The 23,592-nt window shown below is 35.0% G+C and overlaps 1 protein-coding gene across 7 annotated transcripts in view; it reads right to left on the bottom strand.

Moving 5' to 3' along the window:
* eml5 (EMAP like 5) overlaps positions 1 to 23,592 on the bottom strand; it is a 247,950-nt gene that overhangs the window by 96,702 nt on the left and 127,656 nt on the right. For all 7 annotated transcript variants that reach the window (XR_012392979.1, XR_012392978.1, XM_068214625.1 and 4 more), the window contains 6 exons: positions 22,612 to 22,798; positions 22,395 to 22,500; positions 16,477 to 16,570; positions 10,721 to 10,821; positions 10,448 to 10,641; positions 10,264 to 10,375 (listed from right to left, as the gene is read on the bottom strand). Coding sequence is in view for 5 of the 7 variants with exons in the window: in XM_068214625.1 (XP_068070726.1) it covers positions 10,264 to 10,375; positions 10,448 to 10,641; positions 10,721 to 10,821; positions 16,477 to 16,570; positions 22,395 to 22,500; positions 22,612 to 22,798 (794 nt within the window). In the remaining 2 variants the exon portion in view is untranslated. The remainder of the gene's footprint in view (positions 1 to 10,263; positions 10,376 to 10,447; positions 10,642 to 10,720; positions 10,822 to 16,476; positions 16,571 to 22,394; positions 22,501 to 22,611; positions 22,799 to 23,592) is intronic.

Consider the following 23,592-nt stretch of genomic DNA (forward strand, 5'->3'; position numbering starts at 1 on the left):
AAAATTTCTCCATACAATTCAAACAATTCCTTTAAAAACTCAAATAATAAAAATAATCGTTCACATTTAAGAAAACAATGAAAAATTGTCTCTCTACAATTACAAAAAGGACATAAATCTGTAACATCAGAGTTTAAAATAGACACAAAAGCATTTACAGGAATAATACCATGGAGTATTCTCCATTGAATATCTCCAACCCGTTTTGTCAATGGTGGCTTATAAATTGCTTCCCATACTGGCATTATTTCATCTTTAACTTTCAAAAATTTTCTCCAGGGTGTGTCAATCTTATTTTTTAGTTTTCCTTTGTTTAACACTTTAACACAGAATGAATAAATACATTTTCCACCAACAGAATTAAAAACAGTGAAACGAACGTCATTTTTAAAAATCCAGTATAAAAGTTCAAAGTCCTCTTCCTCCATTTTTGGTCTTACGCATATGTCGGGAAAAAAGTCAGTGCATTCAGGCAATTCGCTTCCATTCATCCAGTTTTTAAGTTTTAACTTTTCTTCTTCTGATAAAGAGTCCCGAAAAACTGTTAGAATTTGTCCAACTTTCCTTAGAGAATGAATGTCAAGTCTTTGTGCCACTGTTTTCACATTATTTAGATTTGGACCTGCTAACATTGACAAATCCTTCACTTTTAAAACTCCAGTTTTGATGAAGATATCGTTTAGTCCAACAAAATCATCTTTTTTTAAAACAATTCGTGATCCATGCACAATTGGTTCTTCTAATAACCAGAACAAGGAGGAATTTTTTGTACACATTTTTTTTCTTTCTACAACACCCCAAGCTTTGAAAACACTGCAATAAAAGGGAAAAAAACCTCTCACATTTAAAACATTGGTATCCAAAAGAAAAATTGTTTGTTTTAATCCCAAATTTCCAAACTGTTTTAAGATATTTTCAGTTAACACTCGCCATGGAACTTCCAATTTTCCATATAAAAACTTTTGCACAAATTGTATCCTAAAAGCAGCTTTTCTGCTTGTCAAGTGAACCAAACCTTGACCTCCTAGTTCTTTTGATAAATATAAAATATTCTGTGGTATCCAATGCAATTTATTCCAAAAGAAATTAACAAGCTTTCTCTGAATTTTTATTAATAAATCAGCTGGAGGTTCTAAAACTGCTAATTTATGCCACAATATAGAGGCTACCAAATTATTAATAATCAAAGCTCTACCTCTATATGATAGACATGAGTGAAGCCATTTCCATTTTTTCAATTTTCCATCAACCATTTCTTCAATCCCATTCCAATTTTTTTCCTCTATAGAATCATTCCCTAAAAAAACACCCAAATATTTAAACCCTTCACTAACCCAGTTTAGACCACCTGGTAACATAGGTTTTTCATCTCTCCAATCTCCTACTATCAGACCTGAACTCTTTTTCCAATTAACTTTGGCAGATGAAATTTTACCAAATTCATTTACTATTAAGGTTGTTTTCTCAACATCGTTTTGACTTTTAATGATAACAAGGACATCATCTGCATAAGCAGAAGTACACACAGGTTTAAAATTATCATCAATATTTAACCCTATCAATTCACTACGTAATCTATTCAATAAAGGCTCAATGGCTAAAGTATATAACATTCCTGATAAGGAGCACCCTTGTCTTATTCCCCTATTTACATTAAACGGTGCACTTAAGCCACCATTGACCTTCAACATACTCTGAATACCTCCATAAAGAACTTTAATCCTATTTAAAAAAACAGAAGAAAAATTAAAAGCTTCCATTGTTCTCCATAAATATTCGTGTTCAACTCGATCAAAAGCCTTCTCTTGATCCATTGAAAAAAGGCCAAAATTAAAACCAAATAATTTAGAAGTATGAATTAAATCTCTTATAAAATGTATGTTATCAAAAATCGACCTACCCGGAACACAATAGGACTGATCACTATGTATTATATAATTCATTGCATTCTTTAATCTATTTGCTAAGGTTTTAGACAGAGCTTTATTGTCAGCGCATAACAAAGCAACAGGTCTCCAATTTGCAATATCTCTCAAATCCCCTTTTTTTGGTAACAAAGTCAACACTGCTCTTCTGCAGCTCAAAGGGAGTTGCTCTTTAATAAAACTTTCATTAAAAACTGCCAACATATCTGAACCTATAATACTCCAAAAGGTTTTATAAAATTCTATAGGGATTCCGTCAATTCCTGGAGCCTTACCACTGGCCATACTCATCACGGCTGAATGTAGTTCAAATAAGTTCAATGGTTGTTCAAGTGCAGCATTTATTTCAGCTGGTACTTCTGAAAGACCTTCAAAAAACTTTTGTGTAATATTTAGATTTTCTTGATACTCAGAAGCATATAAATCTGAATAAAAATCAATCGCTCTCTTCCGTATTTCAGCAGGCTCTGTCAAAACCTTTCCATTATTATCTAACAATGAATGAATTATTCTACTTTGTCCGTTTTTTTTTTCAAGACTAAAAAAAAAACTGGTTGATGTGTCCATCTCATTAAAATTTTGAAACCGTGACCTTATAAGTGATCCTTGTCCTTTAATTCCAAGAAGTTCTCCTAAAAAATCTTTTTTCTTTTTGATAGATTGTAAAAGGGTTTGATCTCGAGTTGAATCACTTAACACTTGAAGTTTTATTATATCATATTCGACTTCTTCTATTAATTTAGCAGTATTTCTGGAAGTATTAAGAGTATATTGTTTACAAAATTGTTGAATATTAATTTTCCCCACATCCCACCATTGCTGAATTGATTCAAAATTCTTTATATTAATTTTCCAGTTATTCCAAAAATGCATAAAACTTTTCTTAAAAAAATTATCATTTAGTAAGGAAACATTTAAATGCCAGTATGCACTTTTTATTTTAATTGAATTTATAAAAACCACTCCACATACTAAACCATGATCTGAGAAACTAACTGGAGAGATAGCACATGATTTAAAAATCTGTAAATGATGTTTATAACAGTAAATTCTATCAATTCTAGCCATAGAGATATAATTTTCTCTGTAATGGGTCCAAGAATATTGTCTAAAATCTCTATGTTTCTCACGCCACACATCTGCTAAATCAAAGGCTTCAACAATACTTATTAACTTATTTCTTGAAGCCATATGTGGTTCAACGTGATTTCGGTCTAAATTATTTGTTGTGCAATTAAAATCTCCAGCTAAAAAAAGAAATTCTTCAGAGTTACATCCTTCTAAAGTATCAATTAATTTTTCTAAAAAAATCATTCTTTCTCTTGCAATAACAGGAGCGTATACATTAATGAAGATAATTTTTTTTCCTTCATATCTTGCAGTAACTTTAATTAACCTACCAACTACAATTTCCTCCACTTCATAAGACAAAGGTGAAAATGATCTTGAAAAAAGAATGGCCACACCAGCACTGGTAGAGCTTTTATGACTCATTATAATAGTGCCATCCCATTCTTTATGCCAATCAACCTCATTATTAATACATGAATGAGTTTCTTGGACAAATGAAATGTCAATATTTTTTAATTTAATTAGTTCAAAAAAAGAAGCTCTCTTTTTTATATCTCGTGCTCCATTTAAATTTAGTGAGGAAATCTTAAACTCAGCCATAATCAAGAGAGAAATGGCTATTAAGATAAAACTCACTACATAATTTTGCTTATTATTGTGATCCTTCCAAATCATCTTTTTTCATTTGTGCTTTTGTCTTTTGAACTAATTTCCTAAGACGATATATTTCAGTCTCAACAAGTCCATCTCCACCCACAATTTTCATCACGTCTCTTGCAGATTCAATAAAATTAGCTAGATTTGGAAAGAAATCTTCTACTACCACATTTCTTTTTCCTTTTGTTACTTGTAGAAACCTACGAAATTTGTCCAAATCATACTTCTCTTCCTCTCTTAATTTCAACATTGTTTGTGTAGAGATTTCTTTTTCACTATCAGATTCCGATGAATATTCCATCTCACTGCAAGCACCTGCATTAGTCATATCTTTGATTTCTATTTGTTCTTTGATGTTACTCTTTTTTGGATTTTTTTCATTATGTGCACTTTTTATTGCCTTACGCTTAGTGTTTAGCAATTCAAGATTAGGTTCTGTAATTTCCATTAATTCTTGTTCTAGAACAACATCAGCGTCTTTTGTGCCTACTGTTGTTTCCCTAATGTCATTGTTCGTCTCTGTTGCATTGGGTTGTGCAGCATTTATCGCTACTTCACTTTCATCTTGTTCGTTCTCATTTACATTGATTTCTGCTACCGAAGCATTGTTATTTTGAGTCTGAATTGTATTTGTCTCTTTTTCTTTTTCTTTCTCTGGGCAAAATCTGTGTAAATGCCCTTCTTTGTTGCAGTTGAAGCACTTCATTGTTTCAGTTGTAACGAAGATTACATAATCAAACCCATCGATCGTAAATTTGAATGAGAGATTCAGCTCTTCGTGTCCTTGCTTCAACACCATAAACACCTGTCGTTTAAACGAAACAACGTGTTTCAACAGTGGTGATTTGCATCCTACCGGGATCTTTTTAATTGCTGAAACAATTTGTCCATATCGCAACAATTCTCGTTCTAAAACGTCGTCTTTTATGAAAGGCGGAACATTTGACAACATAACTTTCCTCGCCGGATTTATCAGAGGAAAAACCATTGTATGTGCGTCTTTCACTACAATGCCTTGTTCTACAACCTTGTTCACCTTATCTATTGAATCCAAAAAAAGAACCATCGCATGATTCATTCTAGAAGCAGATCTTATGCTTTCACATCCAACTATTTGTCCGACCGCAAGGCTACATTCTTCCACAGAACAATCAACTCCGACCGGCACTTTGATTCCATGCCGTCTAGTTAGTTGCTCTAACCCTCCACTTTCCTTTACCGCGGCCATAATGGCCAAAAAGAAGCTAAAAAAAACTCAACACAATATTCCAAAGTAAATTAAGCAATAAACTAACCGTGAAAGTTGGGAAAAAACACAGTCGCTCTCACAGTCACGCTTCACCCGCTCCACAGACGCACACACATGCGCACGAGAGAGAGAGAGAGAGAGAGAGAGAGAGAGTGAGAGGGAGGCTTAACAATACCTTTATTAAACCATTGTTCTTACAATTATGATAATGAACAATCAGATAATGAAGTATCAGACATTTTATCTCCTAAAATCTCAAAATCTACCTTTCAGTTTCATCAGTGGTACAAAGAACTCCTCCTACTGACCAAATTTCAGGAAAAAATGTGCAATATACTGTACTAATTTATATTTTTTAAATTCAATCTTTATTCTAGCATTTATCACCCCTTTTGTGACCATTTCGGCATTTATTGGACCTGTACCCAACCTTTTATTTTTTCTGGTTTTCCATATTGCCAACTTAGCTGACCCTAATATGAAATTCAATAAACATTTTTTCCTCCTTCAGAAAAATTATATTTTGGACCACTAATAAAATATTGATGAGAAAAACATTCTCCAAATTCAACAAACAGTCCCTCCAACCTGAAACAATCCAAAAACAAATGACTAATTGTTTCATCCACCCCAAAAAACAAACACTCTTTTCCAACCACTGGATTAAGGTGTGCCACGTGCCTGTTTTTAGCTTTTGCCCTGTACATTAGTCTCCATTTCAAGTCTGCAGTACATTTCTCAACAGGCTGCTTATACAAAGTCCTCCAATTTGCTTTAAAACTTGTCCCAATTTTATCTAACCACCTCCAAGTCTTCACTCCTCTTAACTCGTTCTGGTGAGTGACTTTTGCAGACGTTACATATAAATCTTTCTTTTTGATGTCTTCAAACTCACTCAACTTAGGATATTCAAATGATAAAATTGAGTGTCCAGCATCTTCATGTCCATAATTAATAACAGCAGAAACTGTAATAGGTGGAAATTTTTAGTCCCCATCAAATTCTTTTGACAGCGCCTCTCTACATGTACCTGGCAGCACTGTCCACACCTCCTCCATGATTTTTGACAGAAGGCATAGAGATCGAAGGCCAGTAGCCAGTAGAGTAATCCTCTGCTGTTCTCCAGCCACCACCACTTCTTAGATCACCCAGTTTTTTTCCACCACACTATGCAAAACATTCTTTATTCTATAAGCTAAAACTTTAGATATTTTATAATCTAGACACATTTAAGATACTGGACAACAGGGGCCTCATGTATCAACGCTGTGTACGCACAAAAACTTTGCGTACGCCAGGTTTCACGCTCAGAATCGCTCACGCTTGGATTTACTAATGATGAAATGAATGTGGGAATGTGCGCAGCTCCACGCCAGCCTTATGCCTGGCATACGCACATTTTTTGTGCATGTCTGTTTTATTTCCATTGGCGACTCCTAAAGGCAGTTGTGTTAAATTACATTATACAAAGTGTCTTTGAGCCGTGCAATGGCAGCTGTATAAGACGGGTTCATCTTGCAGGTATATAAGGTTTCCATACCATACAGTTGACCAGCCAAACATTAAAGTGCAATTTGCAGCGATCGCTGGTTTTCCCAATGTTATTTCTATAAAGGCACCATCTGAAGAAGAATTTGCATACGTGAATCAGAAACATTTCCATTCAATAAATGTGCAAATAAAATATGATGCACAGACTTATTAATGATTCCTACTAGTCCTTCTCGTGATAAATAGTAGGCAAAATCTGACATGTAGCTGGGGGGAAAAAAAGAATGAGCACATCAGACGCTGGATTCGAACCGAGTTCATGCTCGAACGTGTCATAACATGTTGATGTGCATTTTACGTGCTGCGCCACTCAGACTGTTAAGATTACTACAACATTTTGCACCTATACATCGCACTATTTCTTTTTTAAATCCACGATGTTCAGACTCAACTGTGTTAACCGCATCAGCTAAACTTTCCCACTCTATTTTTCTCTTTTGTTGTTAATACCGTAAGACAAACTTGCAAATAACACAGTTTTTCTCCGGTCTACCTCCGAAACCAGCACCTCCAAATCACATTCTGTTCAAAGTTTCTCTTCTTGCTTGCTTTTGCCATTGCTTTTTCGTTGGGTTTTGCCAAAGTAAAGTAATTAGCATATTCATACGAGGGAGGAGGCAGGGAGGGGTTTTGCGCATCTTTGTCCATGTACAAAGAATATGCATGGGATTCGGTGTTCATACATAAGGCCCCTGTACTTTAACAAACCAAGATCTCCACTTTTTGGTAGCAGAGATAACACAGCCCTCTGACAACTAATTGGTAAACAACCTCTTTTAAAACATTCACAAAATACTTTATACAAATCTTCACCTAAATTATTCCAACAAACTAAACCTTCCAGTCCTGGTGACTTTCCTGTGGCAAGCTGTTGTACAGCCTTCGAAAGTTCATTAAAAGAAATCATTACTTCCAATGAGTTCTTGTCTTCAAGTCTTAATTGTGGAAGATCTTTTAACAACAGGTCTGTACAACCAGCATCACCGTCCACCTTTCCAAAAAGTTCATTATAAAAATCAATACTAATCCTTCTCATTTCAACTGGATCTGAAGTAATTGTTCCATTTTTTTTCTTCTTTTTGCTTTGCTTTGCTTTGCTTCTTTTACGTTCAAGTCCAAAAAAATAAGCAATTGGAGCATCCATTTCTTTAATTGAAGATTTCCTATAGCTCCCACAAGTGCTCCTTTAACTCTTTTTTTTCCAATAGTGACTTCAGTTCAGTTCTCACTCACTCATTTTCTTGTCAGTTGAGTCCCTTTATTAATCCGGGGTCGCCACAGCAAAATGAACCGGCAACTTATCCAGCACATTTTTACGCAGCGGATGCCCTTCCAGCCGCAACCCATCTCTGGGAAACATTCATACACACACACACACTCATACACTACGGACAATTTAGCCAACCCCATTCACCTATACCGCATGTCTTTGGACTGTGGGGGACACCGGAGCACCCAGAGAAAACCCATGCGAACGCAGGGAGAACATGCAAACTCCACACAGAAACGCCAACTGACCAAGCCGAGGCTCGAACCTGCGACCCAGCGACCTTCTTGCTGTGAGGCGACAGCACTACTGCGCCACTGTATTGCCCTCAATTCAGTTCTCTTTCTTTTTAAAACATTAAAAGAATCACATCAACCTCAATTAATATTTTTCTAGTTCAATGATCTCATTCTCCAATTTCTTTATATTATTTTTCACAATAAACGTGGCATTGTGAGAAAATTGTTGACAAAAAAATTTAATCTGCGCTTTTCCCACTTCCTAACCTTGAGTTAGATTTTCAAAATCATTCTTCTTTTGCCTCCAAATTTCCCAAAATTCACAAAAAAATGATAAAAATCTTTATCCTGTAATAGTTTTACATTAAAATGCCATTCAAATTTTGGCTTACTATATTGTAATCTAACGTCACCAAATGATGGTCTGAAAAAGCATTTGAAAAAATATTGGCATTAATGACTTAAAAAAAAAAAATCAGATTTTTTTATATAAAACCTATCCAATCTAGCTCCCATCACAAAACAATCTACTATCTTTACCCATGTATATTGCTTCACTAATGTTTTTCTACTACTCCATACATTTATTAAATGCAACCCATTTACAATGTCAAGAAGTAATTCACTAGACTTTGGATAGGACTCTTCTCCATTTCTATCCAATAAAAAGTTTGTTGTGCAGTTCCAGTCATCTAATTTTCTAAATGTTATTTCATGATTTGCTCCTATATTTGGGACATAAACATTAACAAAAATGAATTTAATATTTCATATTTCGGCCAGAAACAATAAAACTCAACTTTTTTCTATTTCTTTTGTCATATTTAAATCTAGTGATTCAGAGAAAAGAATTGCAACACCCATACTAAAATTTGTACCATGACTTAAACTACATTCTCTTTCCCACCCTCTATACCAATCAACAATATCATTACTATCAGAATGTGTTTCTTGTAAAAAGACTTTAACTTTTACTTCATTTAGTTTTATAACCTCCAAAACCATTTCTCTTTTAACCCTATCTCTTCCCCCATTTATGTTTAAGGATCCTACTCTGACATCCTCTATAACAGGATTCCAGAAAAGGTAATAGATATATAGTGAGAAGAATCACCCATAGTGCTTTACTCATCCTACTATAAGCCAAGGTTACTTGAATTTCCTTTTTTTAGGAGTTTTTCCCTTCCTAATTCTCGTTATAAACTTTCTTAATCTAAACCATTTTTGCTTGTTTTTTTGTCTTCTCCAACCTTTTTATTCAATGCAAAACAGACCATTCAAATTTATTTAGATGCGCAAAGTAGTCTTTTACCTCAACTATTCTACCAAACGTTTCATCCAAGAATTTATAAATTTCTTCTAATGAATAAGACTCGTCACAACCCATCTGTGATAAACTTGACAAATCTGAAATGACCGACAAAGCATCATCATCATTTCCTTCCTCTCCTTCCACGTCCTCCATTCTTATTTGTCTATGCAATGAAATCACTGTTTCTCCAGTGTCAACAAGCATCACTTCATTGGCATTCCCTGTAATTGTCACCTGCCCTGCATTTCCCACCAACACTTTTTCTTGGATCATTTTTATTTCTTTGTTAACTTTTATTGTCAACCCAAATATTTCCACTGCAGGCCTAACCTCATTCTCAACGTTAGCATTGTCTGACATTTCCTCCCCGTGATCGATCTGATTCTTACCTGTTTCTTCCACATTGTCTTGGTAATACTAACGGTTGAACGATAATGAAAGCTCCACTTACCACTATTCCGCTTTCTACCAACCGATTGACCAGCTGCTCCTCCATCAAAAATACTACCACTGCCTTATTCATCCTGGTCACTGAAACGATATTGTCATGTCCAACTCGTTCAGCTACTTCCAGCAAAACATTACTCTACTCTATAAGGTTACTCTAGCAGCTTGCACGATGCATCTAATGCTGTGCTGGAGTGACAGAGATGACACTCGCACATCCACGTGCGATGCCGTCCCTTTACTAGCCACTTGGACAAAAAACTCTCAGCAAGTTAATCAAAACTTACTCTCAAACTCACGTCTACAGTAAATACAATATATGTATGTATATATATATATATATATATATATATATATATATATATATATATATATATATATATATATATATATATATATATATATATAAATCAATATTACTCAAGGAAAAAGTTAAAAAACAACACCGCAACACCTCTCCCACTTCAAACCGGAAATTAGATGTGAGAGGGGGAGAGAGAGAGAGAGAGAGAGAGAGAGAGAGAGATAGAGCAACAAAAACGCACCTTTGGAGCCTGGGGCCAGCACCGCTCGTTTTATGGCATATGTTTTGAGGCATCTTTCAAAGGTATCGTCCCACAAAGCCACTATTCCATCCTTTCCACCAGTCACGAAACCCTTAACAACAAGATATTCAAAATCACATTTCTGGAGCAACTTCCTCTTGTTTCCAGCTGCATGTGTTATCACCTTCTCCAACGCGTGCATGCTGAAAACAGGCCCGTCGTGAGCTTTGACGGTCTTCACCAAGAACATGTCCCTCCAGATGCAGATGTCTCCAGTGCAGGTTCCAGAAAAGACCATTTCTTCAGTCCAGCCGTATACCGCACACATCATGGTCTCGGTTTTTCCCATGCTGCCCTTCTTCCCGATCAATCCTCCACCTGAGAACAAAAAAAGTGTGAGATGATGGCGTTTAGGTATTCACAAGCTTCACAAGAGTGACTCACTTTATAGTCTTACCTGCTCGGTGCCAAAACTTCATATGCTTCACTCCAGCGCTGATCAGCTTGTCTGGCATGTAGGGGTTGATTTTAATAACAAATATCTTATCCTTACTTCCCCTTTAAGTCAAAAAGAGAAGCTTTTATTATTAGTTTTTACAATCAGTGGGACTAACTGTCAAATTTACACAGCAAAGGTGGCACAGAAGCACTTCTGAAGTGGCATTGTGAAGGCTATTCTCCTCAGAGGGTGCATGAACGCATTCATATATACTTTGATACAATAGGCGGACACATACTATACTGCACAAAATTAAAATTCAGGACAAAAATGGATGCATATGTTTGAAAACTGAAAACGTAAATGCTTTGTAATAATTATTTATTGTGTTATTAAATAATTTAATTTGTATGAAGAAACACTAATAAAAAATTTTCTTGGCCAATACTATAGGTCTAAAAAGGTACACTTTAGTGACGACAAAATTCATTCAACAACTACATTGTTTAAATTAGGTTAGTTTTTTTCTCACTCAGACACTAAATTTTGCTCAAAAATGTATGTTCCTTTGGCTAATCCATGATTTATCAGGGATCGCCACAGCAGAATGAACCACCAACTATTCCAGCACATGTTTTATGCAGCGGATGCCCTTCCGGCTGCAATCCATACACTCTCATTCACACACACTCATAAACTTTGGACAATTTAGCTTACCCAATTCACCTACACTATGCTTTAGACTGAGTGAGAAACCGCAGCACCAAGAGAAAACCCACACAAACAAGAGAAGAACATGCAAACTCCACACAGAAATGCCAACTGACCCAGCCGGGACTCGAACTACTGACTTTCTTGCTGTACAGGCAACAGTGCTAACCACTGAACCATTGCGAACCACTGACCAACAAAGCTTGAATCTTCTGTAGTTACATTGTGTAGTAGGACCAATAGTAAAAAGGTTGCTATTTCCTAGGTTGATATGTCTAGGAACTATAGTCTCATTCTGTCGTAATAATCAAGAAACTTTGCTGCCGTACCTAGGCTGTGAAATGATATTGCTGTATGCAGCAACTGAACATAATCCCCAACTAGGTAACTAGGTAACAGTGCTATGCAACCTGTGCTAGTGCTAATTCAAACATTAAGTTCATTTAAGACTGCATAAAGTGTTTTACATCACTTTCTATTTCTATTTTAAATGCCACATTAAACACCAGATTAAACTTTTAAAATTGGAGTGTTTTATATGCATATTTTTAAAACGGCTCAAATGTTTGCTTGAACCCTTTAAACTACTGTACCAGTGTACCAAACTGTACCTGCATGGTCCATGGGGATGATGTAATGCAGAGAGTAGGTGTGGCTCTAAGACTCCACCTATGTTAACCTTTGAAGTGATAGTTCTCCCAAAACTAAAAATCCTTGTTTCATCATTTCTTCAACCTTGCAATTAATGTCACAAACCTGTTTTTTCAACCTGATCTCACGAGGAAATGTAAGTATTTTACGTTTTGTCAGTTTAGTAGTTTAGTTTGATAGTTTACAAAAATGTACGATTTTAAAAATAGGCATGGCACCCCACCCCTAACCCCAACAGTCATTGGGTGATGAGCAAATCGTACTAAATTATGCGAATTAGATCACACGTGTGAATACGAATTAGCCACTAAATCAAAAAGTTACAAATTGCTGTGAGATTGTGTTGTTTTTCACGGTATTCGTTTTTCTATAGATGTCAGTGGTTACTGGTTTCCATCATTCTTCAAAATATCTTCTTTTATGTTAAAAAAAAAACACTTCTCATGATTTATAACTAGTTTAAGGTGAGTAAACTGAGGAAATGTATATTTTTTGGGATGAACTACAACTTTAACTAAAGAGCAAACTCAACTTTAAGATAAATATACCGTTATGTTAATTGCTGCACAAACCTCAACATTAGTTAGGACATCTTCATGAAGATTTCATCTTTAAATTAATTTTTTGTCGTGTTTCTTTTCCAAATATTTTTCCAAATCAGGAAGCATTTTCTAGCCAAGCAAAAAATATATAACGTCTTGTTTTTAGATATAATAACATTGAGTTTTTCTTAAAACAAGCTAAATAATCTGCCAATGGGGTAAGCAAAATAATATAGTTTTCCTTTTGACATAAGTTTATTTTGCTTACCCCCGTGGCAGATTAGTTTGATTGTTAAAAGGAAAGCTTACCTAATTTTAATATATTATTTTCTTAAACAATACATTTTGCTTTGCTTGTCTAGAAAATGCTTCTTGATTCTTGATATCTAAAATATTTGGACTAGAAATAAGACAAAAAAATTGAAGTAAGAAAACCATTTTGAAGTGTAAAACAATAGCACACATAACTAAGATGAAAACACCATAATAATAAGATGCACTTATAACTTTTTTACCCGTAACTGTCTTGACATGGTTGTAATTGACGTGTCTTGCAGTACTGACTCCACAGTTTGCGCACTTATGATATAGTCAGCGGCAGCGCGGGGAACAGTGACTGTCTGGTCTCGCATTAGGCCCAATGCAGAGCTGGCTGAGCACTGAGCAGTGACTCTGCTGTCAGGCCCCATTTACTTCCACCCGCACAAGCAAGCTCTAGACCAGAGAAAGCCCCAGGGAGGAGACGGCTGGAGCTCTGCACTGCCTCTGAACTCAAGAGAAGCCAGACAGGGGAATACTAAACGCTTTAGACCAGAGGAGGAGGAGGAGGTATAAACACACTGAGGCCTCGCTATATTATATCAGCGGTAAACAGTAAGAGCATGTGCATTATAGTGGTTTAAGCTTGTAGTGTTTCAGATTGAGGACGACAAAGTGACCTAGTGGTTAGCACTATCACCTCACAGCAAGAAGGTCGCTGGTTCGAGTCCTGGCTGGATCAGTTGGCATTTCTTTGTGGAGTTTTCATGTTCTACCTGTGTTTGTGTGGGTTACCTATGGGTATTCTGGTTTCCTCCACAGTCCAAGCACATGTGGTATAGGTGAATTGAATAAACTAAATTGGCCCTAGTGTTTGTGTAAATGAGCGTGTATGGATGTTTTCCAGCACTGGGTTACAGCTGAAAGGGCATCTGCTGTGTAAACAAATAAATTGGCTGTTCATTTCGCTGTGGCAACCCCTGATTAATAAAGGGACTCAGATTGCATTGATATTTCAATTTGATGTTCTCTAAAGAAACTGTAAGTTGTTGATAGTACAATTCTAGGACTTACTTGGAATTCTAGGAATACTTGCATGATCAATATTTAGATTCACAGTATGGGGTTGTTAAAACCAGGGTATAAACAGAAACCAGAAAGTGAAATTCAATATCTTTTAAGACATTTTAAAGATTCTTTTTATACACATTGGTAAAACATTGGCAACAATTCAACTTACAGTATATTTACTAAATTGGCCTACTGAAACTATGATATTAGTGTGGGTGGACAGAGATTTAAAATAGACTAAGTAAATATAAATAATGTTGCAAAAACAACTGTTTTTGTGAAATTATTCTACATAAAAAGACATAACTAAAATACATAACTCTACACAACTAAAACATTAATCATAAAGAATAAAAATGCTAACTGACTCCTGTTCAGCAGGTAGCGGCCAAAAGCAGGTTGTTGCTAGATCGGATGTGGTTGCAGCAGGAAGTTAACGAGAATTAATTATATTGTTTATTAAATTTTCCATTTTTTGTATTTTATTAGCGTCTACTCCCACCCAACCCTAACCCAACCCTGGGTTTCCTCCAGGTCCTCTGGTTTCCCCCACAAGTCCAAAGACATGCGGTACAAATGAATTGGGTAAGTTAAATTGTCCGTAGTGTATGTGTGTGAATGAGAGGATATGAATGTGTTTCCCAGTGATGGATTGCCGCTAGAAGGGCATTCGCTGCGTGAAACATGTACTGGATGAGTTGGCGGTTCATTCCGCTGTGGCAACCCCGAATTAATAAAGGGACTAAGCCGAAAAGATAATAAATGAATGAATTACTTAATGTTTGGTAAAAATTATATTCATACATATTATATATTATAAAAATATCATTATTATTATTATTATTCCTTCATCATTCATTTTCTTGTTGGCTTAGTCCCTTTATTAATCCGGGGTCGCCACAGCTGAATGAACCGCCAACTTATCCAGAAAGTTTTTACGCAGCGGATGCCCTTCCAGCCGCAACCCATCTCTGGGAAACATTCACACACACATTTGCACACACACTCATAAACTACGGACAATTTAACCTACCCAATTCACCTGCACCACATGTCTTTGGACTGTGGGGGAAACCTGAGCACCCGGAGGAAACCCACATGAAGTCAATGCAAACTCCATTATTATTATTATTATTATTATTATTATTATTATATAAAAAAAATTATAATACCATACAAATTTATATTTTGTAAAATGTTTCAACACATTTCTAAACATTAAAAGTTTTAAAAACTTATTTATAATAACTGATTTAATTTTTCTTTGCATGATTACAGTAAATCATATTTTACTAGATATTTTTTAAGATATATTTTCAACTAGAAATTTTTACAGCTTAAAGTGACATTTAAAGGCTTAACTAGGTTCATCAGGTTAACTAGGCAGGTTAGGATACTTAGGCAAGTAATTGTATAACAATGGTTTGTTCTGTAGACTATAGAAAAAAAAAACTTAAAGGGGCCTTATATATATATATATATATATATATATATATATATATATATATATATATATATATATATATATATATATATATATAAAAGAATAAATCTGACCAGTTGAACAGAATACCACAAATTAAGGACAGGAATACTGTGGAAATTATTCTTGCAAGTAGCACTCGTTTCAAAGTATTGAAACAGCTTTATATTCTAATTTACTGCCCATTTATAATGTGACATATATGCATAGGCTGTGTATTTATATTATGAAAATTATAAATACTTAAATAGAGACTGAGCTGAAGGAAAAATAATGAATGATTACATGATATCATGAAACATTGTTTATTTTATGAAAAAAATTATGATGATTGACAATATATAAAATAATATAAATAGATAAATCTCATGGTTTCCAACAAGTCTACATTTTTAAGAAGATCCATTGTTAAGCATTGTAAATATGATGACTGAAATATATCTAGCAAATATCTGTTGCAAAATGAATAAACAAAATAACAAAACAAGAAAAGAAAAAGATCTGAAAATGTTTGTGAAATATGAAAAATACAGATCTCAATATATTGGCATATATCAAACATCAATATTGGTGTTTAAATGAACAGAACAATCAACCAAATCAATCAATCAACCGATCCTTTAGTTGCCTTAAACCACTAAGAAACACTATTCGGGGATGGTAAAGAAGGTGGTTTGATAATGTTCTCTGGGAATAATGATCATGCTGAGACAAAGATTGATAAACAGGCTAAGTGCTGTGAAGCTAATCTGCAGAAATGGACTGCTGCCAAATTAGATTTAGAGGACATAAGCATAGCAAGCAAGTTCAGCTAGGGGGAATATTTAAATTAATTAAAAAGTGCCATAACAAAATAGTAAAGAAAACTCACAGAAATTATTCGATGAAAGCCATTAACATTTTATGTGTTTGTTTTGAAATGTGAAGTTAAGATTTAAAATGACTTTTTGGCCATCTGCACTAAAACAAATAGTGTTTTCGATTGATTTCAAAATGGCAATGTCAACACAGTAGCAAAATTATTTGATCCAACAAGCCACAAAGTCTTCTCCACTCACCGAATGGTGGAGAGCTTCTCTCCTTTCCTCCATTCCCACAGGACGATGGTATGATTGTCATCCAGACCCACGGAAGCCAGTCTCTTCCCATCCGCTGCAGACACACACAAGCACACACACACACGCACACACGCACACACACACACACACACACACACACACACACACACACACACACACACACACACACACATAAATACATCACACATACATCATACAGCTCTGATTACTCTCAGCATCAGCACCATGTATAGAATGTAATGACATTACAAACACACTTGCTCTACCCTTTTATAACGACATTGCAAGTAATACAATGTGACAACTAACCAAGATATTGCTCTAATGCATATTTCAGTTGAATGGCTTCTAATGAGAATAATCGTTTCAGTTTAGGCCTGAGACATTGACAGATAGAAGTATCTGCTGTTTTGTGCTATGTCAAGAGACACTGTCTTCTACACAGTCCAGACAACTTACACACTGATTTTTTTTACTATGAACGGGAAACTTTTACAGCATTTTAGCAATTTACTAAGGCATACTTACATGGTGTAAATTCTGATGGTCAAAAGATTGTGTTCAGCCACGTGCCTTGAGCAAGTTCATTTTATAATCATTCAGAAACAGTGACATACAACATGATATTATGACCTGGCGAATTCCAAAGCAAAACCATGGACAGGAAGACATTGCTTTTAGAGCCTCTCTCTTTGTCTTTAACACTCTCTCTCTATTACATAAGAGTAACTGTTTGCTACACATATGAGTTCTTGTCGCTCCACTTCACGCCAGGCAGCTGATAAGCCTGTCAGGCTTTAAAAGTAAATCCAGGAGATTTTTATCACAAAATAAATTGATTTCCTAAAATATATTAAATACATTTATTGTACAACCATCCTGGATGTACTTTACCCTGCTTATTTCACAGGTAATTGCCACAAAACATACAAATTAGACACATAACATTGTTCTGAGCCATAATAGTTTATTAACTCTTTAATTAAACACAAAGCAGTTGATGGAGTATACGCTAACTTGATTATTTTTTGGTGAAGTGGCACCAAGCAGTTGAAAGCGCAAAGCTGACAGAAACGAAACTGGCTGAATGAAGCATAGGCAAACCTATGTTTAATTAATTCACAAGATGACACCAAATAGTCAGCAGACACATATGAATGTCAATGTAAGCATATGGATGAGTATTCACTGACACACAAGGTGATTTGAAGTTCACAGTGTTATTTAGTGGTTGTTAACTAGGAATAGCATACCTTGTGACATAATTGACGAAATCCGAATTAAGTATTTCAAACAGCAGAGTAATGATCTACAATAAGAACCGCCTGGAAGTACTTTTTCCAGCAGCCTGGAATACTTGATTCGGATTGGTCAGTCGCTACCAATAGTCCCTGAGTTACAACTCAGAACAATGTACTGTCTAATTTTTTACATTTTGTGGCAAGTATATGCGTTAGGATAAAGTACATCCAGCAGGATGAAGTACATCCAGGTCATTGATTTTGCAGAATAAAGCCCTTCAAACTAATACAACACCACTTGTGACTGAATGCTGTAAAGGTTAGTTTATGCTCCATTAAGTCGGTTTCATTTCTGTCATTTTTGCCTTTAACTAGAGAATTAATAAACTATTAAGGCTCAGAACAATGTTTACTTTCACATTTTTACAGCTTGTGACAAGTAGTCATTTAAAAAATGAGATTAAGTACATGCAGACAGTTGTTTTTACAGAATACAAACTGAAAGTCATTTAGAAAGCCATTTAGTCTTATACAACAGCTCTCCTTGTCTTTAAGAAGACTAATATGTAGCTCTGATTGAAAAGTATGCACTTTCCTTGCAATGCTAAGGTCACAGGTTTGATTCTCAGTGAAAGCATTTAAAGCATTCCTACTATGCTGTTGTAAAGATTTCTTATTCTGTTTTGGAGTTCTCCTGCAATCCAGTATGTTTACATGAATCCAAGGTCAAAAAACAACATATGCATTGCAGTACCACCTTTTCTACTGGCAGTGAATGCAAAAGTACATTTGCTTTTACCACACAGAAAATACCATTCTTTATGCATCTACATGTGTATATGTGAATCAAACCAATTTGCACCTTAGTTGCAACTAAAGGGCCCTATCATACACCCGGCGCAATGCGACGCAAGACGTGGCGCAAATGTTGTTTGCTAGTTTCAGCTTGACGCAAGTGTCGTTTTGCTGTTTTGCACCACGTTGTTTAAATGGCAAATGCATTTGAGCTCATATGTGCACCCATAGGCGTTCTGGTCTAAAAAGGAAGGCATTCTGAGGCGCACTGCTGGCGCATTGCTATTTTGAGAAACTATAATAGATTTTTCATTAGACCAAAACAAACCCGGTCTAAACTCCAGCGCAGAGTTGTGCCTCGCTTACACATTGCTTAATAGCCTACACACAAGATGTAGAGCAATACGCAAATAATTTTACATGTAAAAAAAAATTCAATATTAAGGATATATATATATATATATATATATATATATATATATATATATATATATATATATATATATATATATATATATATATATATGAATGATATAATAATAATATATATAGGATATAAATATAAAGGATTCAAATATTACAAAACATATTATTTTCTAGCCTACATAAATATGAAAAACCACTGCTTTTATGCCTTCTTCATTTCGGGAGGCTTTTTCAGTTAATTCATAACAATTTGCTTTTGTATAATGTTATTATTATTAGCAGTATTATTTATTATATCCATATTTATATTTGTTTCATTAAAACAAGCTTAGATTTGCCCACCTGCAGGTTTTAGACCATATGGGGCACAGCATGTGTTTTAAGATATAGCTCAGGTTTTTGAAAACACTTCGTTATATTTGTTCATTTATTCGTTTGCTGAAAATTAGAACTGAATTTAGAAATAGTTTTGAAACAAATTTTTGCGCTTAACAAATTAAATTAATTATTTTTAGGCTAATTCGGTGTCTGTGCATAAAGGTTTCCCTATCCACAAGAGCGAAAGTGAAAGTAGATCATTTATCTCTCATTCTTATGCGGTAGATACTCTGTTTAACTGTTTTCTCTTAGAAAACTGTTAACTATTAACTGTTTGCTTGTGAAATGCTCAGTTTTTCCAATTCCACTTACTTTACGTCATGTAAATAGCAAATGCGCTTATAGAGCAACGCAGCTGGCTCTTAAAGGGAATGGGACATGAAACTCTGATTGGTTTATTCTCAAAACACACCTATAACTCATTAAGAAAATAAACTCAACCCTTTTAGACCATGCACCACAGCGTAAAGCGGATTTTCCCATCCCTAAATTAGCAAATATGGATTCTGACATGGCCTGAATGCGTATGCGCCCTACGCTTTCCGTTTTGCTCATGGACCGTCAAAATAAAGCCCACAATGTTTGAGAGTCAAATCAGAAATTGTTCACAGTTAAGACTAGCCTACATTAAGCAAAAATGCTAATTCGTTATCTGGGTCAATCCTATATACAGTAGGTTTGTGCAAATAAAACTGTACTGATAACACATTTCAGGCAATTCAAAGTCAGTTCTTCGTTTGGTGTTAAATAACTCCATTTATCTCCACTTAAAAAAATAATAATTTGCAGACCTTTTACATTCACATAGAGCTTTATTAGACCTTACATCATACAGTTGGTCATATTTGGAAAAGCATAATAGGAGCACTTTAAATGAAAAGTAGTTTGCTTTAAATAAAAGCATCTGCAAATGCATTAATATAAGAGTGATTCAAATTTCAATGTGCAGTGAAGTGAAGTTAAATGAACATGACAGTCACTATTACATTATCTTCTGAGTGTCGAACAGCTGACCTCTTTGTAATAATAAATTAAATAGATTTATAATATATATATATATATATATATATATATATATATATATATATATATATATATATATATATATATATATATATATATATATATATATATATATAATTTCCCCTTGAAGCTTCTGTTGTTTTATAACACCTAACTTACAGGTGGATTGCCTTTTTCATGACCAGACTCAAAGTACTATAGACCATTTTGCATTTTGAGGGACGTAAATAAAAACAATGGTTCCAACGTATTTCCGTTTTACATTTTCAATTCTATAGCTTCCGAAAATCCAAAAAGAGCAACATGTTGATAAATAATGTTATGATTGCTGTTTTAACATTGTTATAATTGAATTAGACATGGGAGGATAACCACTTTCAAGGTATTGGTATTCAAGGTATTATGTTCAAAGGGGAAAGTGTTTTTTTTTTTTTTACGCAGACATTTAAAAAAGAATATTTTTTAGAGCAGTAATCACAATACTGTGAAACCGTGATATTTTTATCCAAGATTATCATCCCATCAGGATCTTATACTGCCCATGTCTAGATTGAATTGCCTCTTGTTACAGTTATGAAATGCAGCAGAAAATGTTCATGGGTCAATGACCCATAAACATTTGGAATTGGTCTATACTATTCCCCATTTAAATCCAGATCATGATACTAATTTAAATGGGGTAGAAAGTGTTGTTTTAGGATTTAAAATATCAGCTTAATCTTCCAGGGTCAGTGTTAATTAATTATTCACAGTCATGGTGCTGTTCTTACTATAATGCCTAAGATGTACCCTGAAAAGCCATGGCAATCAAGACTTGCCTGGAACAACTTTAGCTATGCATTTTTCTGAAAATAATTGCATTCCTAAGAATGTTAACCAGCCAGTCAGAAGGGATAATTCACAATAGACTGTTGAATCCTTTGAAAATAATACACACCGGAAGTGGTGATGCAGTCATGACCCAGCCATACACCTCATAGTATATGTAAGGGAGCATATGAAATGTGAAAATGTACCGTTTTCTTATTAGAAAAAAAATACACACTATACACTACCTGACAAAAGTCTTGTCGCCTATCCAGGTTTTAGGAACAAAAAAATAATAACTTGACTTCTAGTTGATCATTTAGTATCAGAGGTGGCTTATTTGATAGGTAAAGGCCTCTAGATTACGCTTATTTTACCAAAATAAAATATGATCATGCCTTGATTTTTTTATTATTTAATTTGGACAGTAGGGTCTGACTTATTTCTGCTTAAAAAAGTCTTGTCACTTAAGAGAAATAAAACAGTACAGTATAAAATATAAAGTAAAAAATATATACTGTATATTGCAAATGACTGCATCCATAAAGCTCTGCAATGACTTCCAGAGTTCATCAAGATCCTTTGGATTCATCTTCAATGCCTTCTCCAACAACCTTACCCCAGATATGCTCAATAATGTTCATGCCTGTTGATTGGACTGGCCAATACTGGAGCACATTGACTTTCTTTGCTTTCAGGAACTTTAATGTGGGAGCTGTAGTATTAGAAGGAGCACTATCCTGCTAAAGAATTTGCCCTCTCCTGAGGTTTTTAATGTAATGAGCAGCACAAATGTTTTGATACCTTGATGCCATCCATCCTGCAGATCTCTCACATGGCCTCATATTGAATGTAAACCAAAACCATAATTTTTCTTACACCAAAATTGACTGATTTCTGCGAGAATTTTGGGTCCATACAGGTTCCAATAGCAGTTCAGCAGTTCAGCAGATGATTCATCAGAAAAATCTACCTTCTGCCACTTTTCCAAATGATCAACTAGAAGTCGTTATTATTTTGTAGTAGGTAGTGTATAATGTTCACCAGTCAATCAGAATTGTGCATTCAACAGCCCTATAGTATAAAAAAGACTTTAATGTGACCAAGATATGTCTTAAACTACTTAGCGGTGTGCTTTCCTGAAAATAACTTCATGCTATACCAACTAATGAGAATCATGCATCCAACAGTACTACAAATATACAAGTACTAGTTCATATTTCTTACCTGAGAAGTCAAGTGCACACACACCAAACTGGTGGAATCCTTTAAGCACAGACAACGGCTTTAAAAACTCTGTTTCCCATATATGGATTGATGAATCACGGCCCACCTGAATAACACATAGACAATACGATGAGGTGATGTTGATATATAAAGTAGAGAAACATCTCTGTGCTCTATGTTTCTCTCAAAGATGAATGGTGTGTACAGTTGACTGTACCTGGCCTGTGGCTACATAGTCTTTAACAGGGTGGATGGCCAGACAGAGGATGTCATCATCATGACCCAGGTAAAAGCGCTGTGTGTTTTGCTGTCTGTTATACACTACTCCAACAGCCGCCACATGATACACAATCTCACCGGTCTGAGTGTAGAAGAGGTTACTTCTGCAATCATAACCTCTATAACTGAAACACAAAATCATGCTCACACATTAGATCAGGCTATACAGGAATGAGTCATGTAATGCAATGTATTGATGTATAGATATCACTCAGAGACCTGAATCTTTTCAATGGAATCACCAACACACTCACACCACAGTAGGTGGTGGCATTTAAATATGTTGTAATAGCATTGTTAAAAACCTTGTTTAAAAATTTGTTCAATGATGATTTTTATAGAATAAAATTTAGACCAGTATACATCGGAACAATTTTTGTAAACATATCACTTACGTTTAACTTCTGGTGTCTAAACAAAGGGTGACAATGTGAGCATGCAAAGCCAATTCGCAAAACACCATGTGTAAAAGCATAATTTATCTAAATTGTTTTGGTTTGACGCGCCACTTTGAAAAAACTGGTCAATCAACTGTTACAGGTGGGTTAGGTGAGGATTGAACCCGGGTCTCTTAAACTCAAAGCTAGGGCTTTTCCTAACTGAGCTAACCCCTCAACAGATGATCCCAAGAGCAGAAGATTAATAACGAAACATGAGGCTGTAGTTTCAGAAAAAATACACAAATAATCTTTACTTGAAAAATGGAATACAGAATACAACAAAAAAATGACTGAAGCCGAGCTTCTAGTAAACAGGCAAAACAAATCAGACACAAGGGTCAAAAAATACAACAATAAAGAGTAACTTATCTTCTCTAGAGGATCATAAGAGTACCAGACAGTAATGGCTCAAGACTGAACACACTAGCTTGAAACACATGCACTTATATAGGGCAAAACACAGGTGTTGCTAATCAAGC

The sequence above is a fragment of the Danio rerio genome, chromosome 17 (genome assembly GCF_049306965.1).
Source record: "Danio rerio strain Tuebingen ecotype United States chromosome 17, GRCz12tu, whole genome shotgun sequence".
Taxonomy (NCBI): Eukaryota; Metazoa; Chordata; class Actinopteri; order Cypriniformes; family Danionidae; genus Danio; species Danio rerio.